The following is a 12,134-nucleotide window of genomic DNA, read 5'->3' on the forward strand; positions in this document are numbered from 1 at the left end:
AGCTACCCAAAGGGTTTTAAATATCCCATTCCCAGAAGGTAACATGAAGAATTACCAAATTATTGAAGTATCTTTCTGTGTTTCACCTCTACTTTAACTTGTGTTGCTCTACATGATCTTCTATATCATTTGAATTCCGTGAGCAGCTTTCTTTCCCAAATGTGCTTATTTAAATAGAATATATGGATTTAAATCAAAACAGGCAGACACAGAAATATGCTGGACATGACTAAAAGATACAGCTTACTGCATTCTTTTTTTCTTTTTTACCATCAACCATAGAAAGCTTTATTCCAAGCCTGATCACACTTTCAGTTACAAAACACATGGCAAAAAATAACAGTTAACACGCAAGATCTGCCATATTTCTACTTGCCTCTATTCTTATACTGGACTTTCCACATTGAGGGATGGAGAATAAACCTCTCTCATTTTTAACATAATGAGTATACCTAAGGGTAACAAATAAAGGATTTCATTATTTTTTATTTCATTTCACAAATGTTTAACTTTCCCCAAGCCGCCGTTTGTTAGTGCAACAATCCAGCACAGTGCTAGTTGCTGAGGTATACATGGTTAAACTAATTTCACCTTCAACCCAAACCGCAATATTTTCTCTCTCCTTTTTTTTTTAGAAGTAATGAAAGCCATATATTCACTATTTCACATTTCTAAAAATAATTCCACTCTAGAGTAAAGAATGGTTTTGTAATAATGAGAGGCTGTAAAAAGCAACAGCCTTATCTTTTATCACCCATAGAACTCCTGCTGTTCTTTTTTTTTTTCTTTTAACATATTTTGTGCAAAATTAAGTTCTGTGTAGGTCTGTACCATAATTTGGAAAAAACTGTGTATAAAATGTACTTAATTTTTAAAAACAATCCCAACGTCAAACAACAGAGAAAGGAGAAACAGATCAGAGGCAGCTGAAGTTTTCACATGAGAAACTAAATATAGTATGTTCTTAAAGCTCCAGTAATACATTCTTCCAAAAACCAGAATGCACTTTGGTCATTATTAAACATTAGTACAGAGGCAAATAAAATACAAAATGCTTGTTTGTGTTGCTTTATATATAAAAATATTTTTATACCACATAAGTTTAAGACTCAATACTTCCAAGCTTTCAAGATTCTGAAGATTAGCACACACAGTGCAATGTGCAGACTCTTGTCACCAAATTACTTGTCATTTTTCAATATGAAGTCAGTATTTTAGAAACATCAAATGTAAGAATACTTGTGCCTGGTGGTATTAATCCTCCCAAAATAATTCAGAGAAGGAAAGTTTGTTGCAAGATACTTAATTCCACAGTGATGGACACATTATTTCTGTCCCACGGAAGAACCACGAGTCAGTATGAGTGGTCCCTGTGGGAGGCAGGGACAGCAGGCAGAGGGAGAGGTGTTGGAAAGCCCAGCAGAAAGCACAAGGGAATGACACCTGCTGGGGAGGAATGGGAGTTATTTCAAGACACAAACCTGCCAAATTCCAGGCCTTGTGAGCTCTGCTGCTCACCAGAGCAATTTGTTCTTTGTGTTTAATTGTTCTTAAACTTCAATGTGGTATGAATGGCATATACTATAGTGTACAAGAGGAGAGCATCTACCTATCTTTTGCTCAGTCATTCAAAGCATTCCTTTCACCAGTAAATAATTTGCTTGTTTAAATATTCAACTTCAACATATAATACATACTGCTCCATAGTTCACCATAATATATTCCAATTAATATACATTTATATGTATAAAGTTTCTCATTAAAAGTAACAATAAAAAGTGCACATGCACAGTCAGAGCTGCGCAGAACAGCCCAGTATTTCAAATAAATACAATATTTAATTTTTATCAAAATATCATACAGCATGGTAACCATTTACAATTATTGCTCTAATAAGTGTGTTATCAAAGAACACTTGTTGACTTCTTATATAATACCTTTCTAATATCCCAGGATATTTAAACTGCAGCCTATATGAGTTTAGATCCTGGAATTACTCAAAATATTACAAATTTCCACTTGTTTCTAATAGTAATATAAAACATTTCTGCTACCTGTCATACTGTATTGTCAGTACTTTATTTTTTGAATGTGTCTCACTTTTCTATTGCAACCAAACATCTATTGATGTTGTCCTCATAAATGGCTGGTGCAAATGAAATATTCTAAGCAATTTTACCACACTATCAAAAATCAAATTACTTCCATATAGTGTTACTGGTAACTAAAAATGTTCAGCATTGGCTTCAGCTTTAATAACAGATAGAGCAATTTAGTGTAATTGATTTTCAGGATTTCAAATTCTCAGACACAGTTTTTGACCCTTCCTAAATCTGACCCTTTCCAAAACTAAGCAAGTAAGTTTGAAAATAAAACATAAATGTCAACTAAAATGAACATAAACCAGTGAGAAGATGAAATAAATACAAAGATTGCACAAGACAGATGTAAACACTTCAGTTTTCCAAATGACTTCCTTGTAGAGGTTGTAGCTTCTGAAATACAGATTCAGTGGCTGCTGTGAGGCAGTTTTGTCCATCAATTAGCTTTTCTGTAACACTGTGTTATTTCATCTTCTTTCTATACTGTCAAGATTTGATCTTCCAGAGCTGGAAAAAATTAGAGCAGTACATCAAATTATTTCTGTTTTCCAGAACTGCAATACCACCACATTTTTTTCTCACAGCATTTACTGCACATTCTAATGACACAAAACACATTTTACATCCATTTATTTCTAGCAGGTAAAAGATAGTAGATGTAAGCAAACTCAGTGGCAAGCAAAGGGCTTTGTGACAACTACAAACTTGTGCCTCATAACCTGAATCTTGAAATAGTTTCCAGAGTTTGTAGCTCAGAGGGGGTCAGAGGGAAGGATCTAAGCACAGTCCTTCAGCCATGACAAACTAACTGTAGTTACAGTAATACCATTTCTACTGCAATACTTCACTGCAGAGCAAGACAAGCACAGCCTGCTCTGTCTGCCTCCCTTAAACAGCTACAGAGTCAACAGTGAGGAATTAAAGAGAGAAATCAAGTCTGGGATAGGAAGAAGAGTTAAGAAAGGTCTTGTATTTGTGTGTATAAATCTCTCTGTATTTATGTTAAAGAATTCTTGTAATTAAGTGTCCTAAATGAAGTTACAAAGCCCCAAAATGAAAAAAAAAGTGTAAAGTGCTGCTCTGACAAATACATCATTATTCTTCTGATATAGCTTTAATTTAAGAATTGAATAACCGTTTTCAAACAATAAATCTACTAGTTAGCCCACTTAAGAATTAGCTATGCTACAATATGTGATCCACCTATGACAACATGGTGAAAAAAAGGATGCTTCTCAAGTATTTACCTTTAGATTAAATCCAAGCAGGTCACTGATGACACCAGAAACAGCTGACAGGATGACAACTTGGGTGATGTTATAAAGCAGTGGATTCATTGTAAGCCCATATAACCTAAAGGGACTGTCCAGTTCCTAATAATGCAAAACAACAGCACTGTTAAAAAACAAAAGGGGATTTTGTTCATATATCTATTGAGCAATATTAAGATACTTTATGAAGTCTTCAAGTCCCAGTGGAGTAAAACATTCTCCTATTATTCTACATATAAAAACACAACGTGTAGGAAAATATTTACCACATTAACTGACTGTTGACTGCTGTTGTCTAAATAACCCTTCAAAAAATTGGAGGCCACCCATGTACAGCATCTACCAATCTGCTCAAGAAGCCAAGAAAATAAAGACCTAGGTGCTACCATTTTAGAATTCCTTAGTTTTCCAGAAATTACCTTCAGTGTTGAAAGAACTGACAGACAGCAGAACCACAAAAAAAAAAAAGGTTTTCCATAATGACAGAAGACTACCTCACAACTATGAAAATTTTAAAAATGTCTTTCCTATTGCAATTTCCTTCCCTTTCCATTAATTTTGAGACTAATGGCTGATCAACATAGCCAGAAAAGGATGATAAAGGAAAACAGATAATATTAATAATTTGACTGCCAATATTTTACTTTTTTATTGGAAGGAACAAAAAACTAGCCCAAATTAATCTGCAACAAAAGTTGAACAAAGAAACTATTTCACCAGTTTTCAGTTATTGGTGTGTGAATATAATCACCCAAACTTTTCTGGCCGAGAAATGTGCCACATAAAGGAAGGAAGTAAGTTTTAAAATATAAGAATAGATTATATAAAGTCTACTAGATATCACTGCTTTGGTCATTTATATTTTCTAGCTTTAAATTCATCTTCATCCCCCTCCTGTATTACATCCTGGGCCTTGAAAAGGGCCTCATAAACCCTTTTTTAAAAAAGCATTTCAAAGCCCTGACTCTTCTTTCAAAAAAGGTGAAATAAAAATGAACAACCTTCTCATTTAGATGTAATGTGGTATAAAACTCAGCTGCAAATACAAAAGACACAAAGGATATGATTCTAAGAAGGAGAGCAGAGAAATTCTTTAAGGAAAAAGTTTTTAGTTTTTGGATTCATCTTACCAGTTCTGTGAGTAAGAAAACAGTAAGAATATTCAACAGAATCCAGTCTTTAATAAAAGTTTAAAGATCAAAACCACCCAAAATCAAATTTAAAAAACCCCAAGCCCATTCAGCTACTGGGCATGAAATACATAGTTGAGCTGCTCACTAACTGCCAAGAATTTATTTAAAGCTCCTGGAAGGTGGCTTGGACATCTCATTTTTGGGTATGTTCTCACAGTAACTAAGTGATGGCCTGGGTCTGGCATTTGTGCCCCAAAAGCCAAGTCCCCCATTGGAAAAGCCTGTCAGTCAATACACTTCTGGCAAGAGTAAAACATGAACATTTTTTTCAAAAGCCCAAGAAGAGCAAGAAAAAAACAGAAATTACTCAGATCAAGAGTTGATCTGCATCCAGCCTACCCACGTTCTCACAGCACACAAACACTTCAGCTCATCAGATGACACCTTGAAGCTGTTGGGCTTTGCCTGTTCTACTTGCCCAGTCTCTCCCTGAACCCAGACAACCTTTCTGCATCCCCAGTGTCCTCTGACCACCTGATGCACTGAGAATGCTTCCTTTTGTTTGCTCCACAACCAGGTCCTAAAAGCTTTGCTGTCCCTTATTCTTACACCAGGAGACAGTCACTGACTTAGTCAGGCTCTCCTTATTGCTGCAGCACAACTTTTGAGTTGCTGCTTTGTCAGCTCTCAGTCCTCTCAGGGAAAGTGCTCCATATCTTTTTTGAGATGAGGGGATCAGCACACAGCTTGTCCAAGGTGTGCTGGTGGGGGGAATTATTCAGCTAACTAGAAGAAATCCTCTGATCTCAGCTACTGGCTAGCCAAATTAAACAGAGCTTTAACTTCATTTTAGGGACTGTTCCCTGGCACATGGGAATCAACAGGCTAAGGGACCAGAATTCAGTGTGTGGTAGAGTGAGGCCACAAAGTCTTAAATCACCCCTATAGTGACACTCAAAACAGACAATAAAATTGCATCATTTATTTCTCAAGCATTCATCATCCTGTCCACCCTGAACTACCTTCTCTCACACTGCTAATATACTGCTAAAAATAAATCTTACTGGATGTAGCAATAATTTGCAATCCACAATGATAGCAACATAACAGACTGCAGTGCATGAACAAGCAGCATCACTGTGGAAGAGATACAGGGCAAATTTAAACCAAAGCACACCCTACTCCCTGCAGAAGTCACACAAGTGACTCTTTAACCAATCTATTCTACTTCTTTTTTATAATATGGGAATATTACTTTAATTCTTACCTTCAACAGCTTAGTTGCAAGCTTTAAAACATTGTTCACTAGTGTCAGTTCCTCCTTCTTATTAGGCTTTTTCTCCATTTTCAAGTACAAGTTTATCTGATTTAAAACAAAAATGCAAGTATCAGCACTTACTCAGAATCTAAAGAAATTAATTTGGAAATATTTACTATTTCAACAAAGTGATTACTCAGCAGCCATAGGACAAAACTTCAATGACATTTCTGCAAGCAAGCACATTTTTTTTGTTTCATTTTAATATTTTAGAACACGTACTGGCTTAGCACCATAGGAAAATCCAATGCTTTATGATACAACAAATTACATTTGACATTATTATAGCACCAACTTTAAAGTTTAGTCTGATCTATAAATTACGCAAAAAACCCCACCACATAGGTAAGGGTTACATAATTTCTTTTCCTTATTCAAGAGCTGCCTGAGGTTTGACAATTCATCCCCAGAAGGTTCTTATACTAGTAGGCAGACCTTACAAGGCTTAACATCCCCAGAAGTTATTGAACAGACTGAAATGCTAAAACATAATTCTGCTAAAGTGTAATTTCTTTTAAAAGATTCTAGTATAATTTAGTACTTCATGAGCACCTTGAGTGCAGAAAATCAATCTTTCCAGTGCCTTGAAATATTTGAAAAATTATTAAACTCTTCATTGCTGTAGGAGAACAGTATATCAAACATTTCAATACTTCTGTGGTGCAGACTTTTTTAGGTCATTATTTCTGAGAAAGTTAAAGAGTTCAAATTAGTTCTTTTTTGGCCTTTTAGCAATTTTGAAACATCATCTCTCTTTCTCAAACAACCTATCTCTGATACCCTAAACCAGACAAAGACTAGTTTTTTCTTTTCTATTGCATAACAAAAGCAAATCAAAGGAAAAAATGTCTTGAAAAGCCATTAACTTATTATTTTAGGATGACAACCTCCAAAATAAAAAATGAACAATTCAGCAACATGCTGAAGTAGTCCTGCCAATGACACCAAGCTGCAGAAAGAAAGTGATGTCACATGATGCTATGATATATTTAACCACCTTGTTGTATGGTGGTTATTGAAAGAAGGGCCACAGACATCTAAAACAAGTAACTGAATATTATCAGATCTCCCCTAAAAAGGCCACTGTAAGTTACAGATCAAAAATCAAAGCCTATGCCTAATATATTCCAAGCCATATTAAGCTCCTGAACTATCTGTTACTACTGCATTTTAAAGAAAAATTATGCTTTCAGAGGCAAAGAGATTCCAATCTTTAAATATAAAACTATTGATTTCAACAATTCAAGATTTATAAGCAGGACAAAACCAAGAATTAAGGCTCTAATTAGCTACTCTGAAAACCCTAGGAAGGTTCAAATTTCCTTTAAGAGCTTTAATGATTTCCTTAATTTCAATTACAAACATTTTATATAATATTTTTATATATTTTTATTTCTATATTTTATATATATTGTTTATATATATTTATATATAAATTATATATAAATAATATATTTTTAATTTTTTATGTATATAATTAAAAATTAGGAGAGGAGTGTGTATGCACAGCCATCTACCACACCTATTTTGAGACTCAAAACTGGCAGATGACAATTATGGTCAGACCATGCATTCTATTTTGCTCACAGATTCATGAGACCAATTAAAAACACTTTCAGAAGGACTTGAAAAATTACAAGCAAACAGCATACAGTCAAAAAAATCCATTTTAGTTTCCCATCATGACTCCTAATCATGAAATTCAGAGGTTGAATACAAAGCACACAGAAGTACCTGGAACTCTGCTGGCAAAAGTAGAATTTGCAATTTCATCTTCTCCATGAAGCATCCAACCTACCAGATGAATGAGTTGTTTAGATATAAAAATATAGGTCTATGCAAATTCTTACCTGCTCAGTAAGTAATATTGAGGTATTGCTGTACTTTTTACTTGTTTCAGATCCAAGAGTAACAAATCTTAAAAGAAAAAGAGTTAGAGAAATGCACCAAATTATGAGTTCCCAGTTGTAGTGACAATCAAGGAAGATCTCATGCATGTGAAGCAGCTGAAAATAAAAAAGAGAAAAAAACCAAATTTAATTTGGAATAATAATTACATTACAATACAAGAAAACAGTTACATATCTCCACAACTTCGAAAACATTTCCCAGTAATAAATATATGGAAGACTCTTAGGCATATAAAACCTTTGAATAATAATTTTAAATCAATACTGTATCAAAGATATGAGGTCTGAGAAAAGATGTGTTCTGAAAGGCTAAATCAGAATTTAGACTCTTTTTCATATTCCTAAAGCAATAGAAAAAGATATACTCTGACAATTTTAAACTCAAACTTGAACTTAAGTTCAAACTTGCAAAGACACTACATGGGATAAAAAGCAAAATACACCCTCAAATATATGAAATATTACCTTAGAGTTACTGCTAAATTATATCCTTAATAAAATAATTATAGTTAGCTACCAAGCAAACACAAGAGTTAACTAGGGAAGAAACTGGAAAGAAAATACAGCCAGAAGCAATTCAGAAGCTCCTCTGTATTTTGAAACGGAAGCTCAAAGACAAGTCTTAAGCATTAGAAATCTTGTTTAAATATAGATTTGCTTACTAAAAGATTTTCCACTAGAGGGCAGGCAAATATAGCCAACAAGCCTTTTTCCCACAAAAAGCATCAACCAAGGTCATTAGCAACTGTCTCTGCAGAATTGTGTTTTGATGCAAAATGTTACGAGGAAAAAAAATTTTCCAAAAACCACAGTGAAAAATAAAGGAGGACACAGATTTGAAAAATAATAGTGATATCATAGGATATCCTGAGTTGGCAGGGACCCACAAGGATCATCCTTCTGGTCCTGCACAGGACACCCCCAAGAATCACATTGGCCCAAGTGCAGAATCCACCACTTGCTCTCGTTAGACTCCACACCACTGGTGATTGCCCAGCCCTCGAATTTGTTGCTACAAATATGTTTCTTTAGCTATTACAGAAAAATATTCTCAACTAACTGAAACTAACAATACAAAATGGAGCACCATTCTGAAAAGCTGTAATGGTTATTACTGATTTTCCACTGGGGTCTTCTAACTTACTAGAAATCGCCATGCCAAAGGCACTCAAAACTGTTTCAAAAACTATTTAAGTCATGGCTGTTTCTATGTAAGCAAGATTTCCTCACCTGTGCACAACAGATAAACACAACTGAGATGGTCAGCAGGAAGGCAGATGAAACTATTACATCCACTGAGCGCTGAGGACCTCGACGCTGAAAATACAGGATATGCACACATGTGAGTGAAACCCAACCAACACTGATATTTACCATAATTAGCTGGAATCACACTGTTCTTCACTGGTTATTTCTCAGCTGGGTCAGTTCCCTCTGCACCTGCCTCTGACCACTTTTTTGTTAGCCACATTATTATACAAATGTTGCTGGTGGCACAGGAAAAGGTGGAATATACAGATGTGGTTGCGAGGAAAACAGGGAAGACATCCTCTCCATAACAATGCTGCTACCTTATGGGGAAATTTAAAACATTAAAACTACATTCTATTAACCAAGTGATACTATTTTCCTTTTACCCCACCAGCAGCACACTCAATTTTGTTCACTTATAGCTCCTGCTTTCCACATCTCCAGCCTCCACACCATAATTCCTTAATGTTTTCATAAACCTTTTCCTGCTTGTAAAAACTACTGATAGGAGATGCCAGGGATCAGAATGTCTTACAGATAACACTTGGGCATAATTACCAGCTTCACCTGGCAGACATATACTCACAGCACAAATATACAAACTGTCTTGTTTTATAAATTCCTTGTGTTAATGACAGCAACTGATGAGACTCTCACAATAAGATATTGTCAGTATTAGCCTACAAGTGGTCACTTTTTACCCAACATATTCACACGACTTTTCAGTTGGCATTACTAAGACTCCAACCTGAATGCACTCATGCTTTAATCCAAGATGAAAACCAAACATTAACTTTCTCAAAATCTGTCTGCCTGCAGGCACTGCTGGTCCAGAGTCACTAAAATGAAGCATATATGGGACATATGCATGACTAGTAAGTGCAGGGGAGGAGATACTCAGACTACAATACCAACCTTCCATCAGCAGCATAGGAGATATTTCATGTTAGAACATAAACATACATTATTTTTAAATGTTTAAAATTTATTAGATGTGTTAAAATCTTATTAAAGCAAAAATATACATTATTTTACCTTTAGATAGGACCTGAGAGAAAGCCACATTTTTATATTCTGCACTTTCTTCAAGCGGAAGTGAGGAACCTCTGATTTTCTTGCCCTTCTGGCAGATGTTAGATGACCAAAAAGTTTGGCAAAAAGTAGCCTCTGCAGAGAAGAAAAAAAAATTACTATAACTGCTAATTGATTGTCAGAGGTACTAAAAAATAAGAGGAAAGGCTTCAGTAAATATATCAAAGTAATGTACAATGTCCCAGTATAAATACACTAAAACAATTTAAAAGTCTCTATGTTCTAATGATTAACAAAATTTAGCAACATTTTGCGTTCTTTTCTTCAAATTTTAGACAACAGATCAGTTATGCTCTTTAAATTTTGGGAAAAAACTCAAAACCTGCCAATGATTTGCATTAGAGAGCACCTATACCATAGCAGTTCCTTTCAACAGAAATCATTATTAGAACTAGGTCTATTCTACTGTACTACATCACATATTTTTACTATCATTTGAGAACAGAGAGTATAAAAATGTTTCTTTTGAAGACCAGGAAGTATCTATATTCTGCAGCTAGTAAGACTGTTCTCTTAGAAGTCTGAATTTCAGTAGCAAGCAATGGTGTACCACTTCAGAGAGCAGCTCTCACCATCTCCAGCCACAGAGCTGATCCAACCACAAAGCAGGACAGAATTGTTTTGGATGCCCCATCCCTGGAAGTGCTCAAGGCCAGGTTGGATGGCGCTTTGAGCAAACTGGTCAAGTGGAAGGTGTCCCTGTCCAGGGGAATTTGGAACTAGATGATCTTTAAGGTCCCTTCCAACCCAAACCATTCTAGGATTCTATGAATCTAAAGGTTTTGAATGAAAACTGGAAATTTATAGTTTTCTTTTCTTGAAACTACTTCTCCTTGAATAAACCTGAGACAAACTGGGATGTGACTAAGCGTTGAGTTAATATATTGAGCCAATTCTCCCTCAGAAATTCTCTCCAGGAAAAAAACAAAAAACAACAACAACAAAAAAAACCTTCTAGCTACAGAGACTTCAGTCCACTGGAACTGAGTCATCTCCTGAACTATAGGCCCACTGAAGTGTTTGTCATCACTGACCTATGATTCACAGTGTGCTGTAGAAAACAAGTTTAAAATATTCACCAAGTCAAAAAATACGGACATTAAACCTTGTTTTGCTTCAGATGAAGTCTCTTGGTTTGCTGTTCATACCTGTTTATATGTTCTCTCTGCTACACAGAGCAGAAAAAAGAAAATCCACACTAGAGAGACTCGGACCACGAAACTTATAATAACCATTGAGAGAACCAGAAGGTCTCCATCTGATCCAAATGCAGTCATGCAAAGTTCAGTGGCAGAATGAGCAGCTAGTTGTTCTAAATCTTTAGCTTGGGAAAGTCGAAAGACAAAGGGCATTAAACCCAAGATTAGGGATATGACATTTCCAAAAATCTGATAACCAATTCCTGGTATATAGCTGTTCACCTAAAACCAAAAGAAAACAAAGTATATATTTAATTTTGGAATAGTTTTGTCATTAATTCAATAAACAAAATATTAATGCTTTTATTTTATCACTAAGAACACCTTATAATCTGATATATTATATGAAAACTTCAATCATCTTCCCATTTTGCTATTAGAAAAACAGGAAGTCCTCAAAGAGCACTTAATGCACAGGAACCAAACAAGACAAAGTATTTAAAAACCCAACAATAAAACACTGCAGTTAAACTCCAGTGCATATTCCTGCATTAAAAATTCAATGAATGCTGAATTAGCCAAGTGGGCTAATCCATGCTGCTTGGATCCTGTTTGTTGGTCCTATTGCTGTTTTGGTTTAGATTTTATCCTTTTTAGTGGAATTGAAGTGTTTACAGTGCAGACAGGACTGAGTTCTGCTGTGCTGGCTCTGGTTTGCTAAGTTTATATCTGCTGTGGATTGCATCCAAACCTGTGAAGTGTCTGAGCCAGGCAGAGATCAGAACTAGGTTTGTGAATAAGTTGTTTTTTAACAAGTTGGAGAGAGTAAATATCAACTTGTCAGAACTAGTGAGTTTTCTTCAGCTATGCTAGGATTTTATGACCAACTCTACAAAATACCCACGTTGTCTATATTGA

General features: G+C 35.3%; 1 protein-coding gene across 6 annotated transcripts in view; it reads right to left on the reverse strand.

The window, feature by feature from the left end:
* Positions 1-251: 251 nt before the first annotated feature.
* PHTF2 (putative homeodomain transcription factor 2) overlaps positions 252-12,134 on the reverse strand; it is a 59,408-nt gene continuing 47,525 nt past the window's right edge. For all 6 annotated transcript variants that reach the window (XM_085039862.1, XM_085039868.1, XM_085039839.1 and 3 more), the window contains 7 exons: positions 11,226-11,498; positions 10,021-10,152; positions 8,965-9,051; positions 7,675-7,830; positions 5,774-5,869; positions 3,350-3,475; positions 252-2,609 (listed from right to left, as the gene is read on the reverse strand). In XM_085039862.1, coding sequence (XP_084895988.1) covers positions 2,589-2,609; positions 3,350-3,475; positions 5,774-5,869; positions 7,675-7,830; positions 8,965-9,051; positions 10,021-10,152; positions 11,226-11,498 — 891 coding nt within the window. In that variant the 3' untranslated portion in view covers positions 252-2,588. The remainder of the gene's footprint in view (positions 2,610-3,349; positions 3,476-5,773; positions 5,870-7,674; positions 7,831-8,964; positions 9,052-10,020; positions 10,153-11,225; positions 11,499-12,134) is intronic.

This window comes from Lichenostomus cassidix, chromosome 1Aa, assembly GCF_008360975.1.
Source record: "Lichenostomus cassidix isolate B80296 chromosome 1Aa, HeHo_3.0, whole genome shotgun sequence".
Lineage (NCBI taxonomy): Eukaryota > Metazoa > Chordata > Aves > Passeriformes > Meliphagidae > Lichenostomus > Lichenostomus cassidix.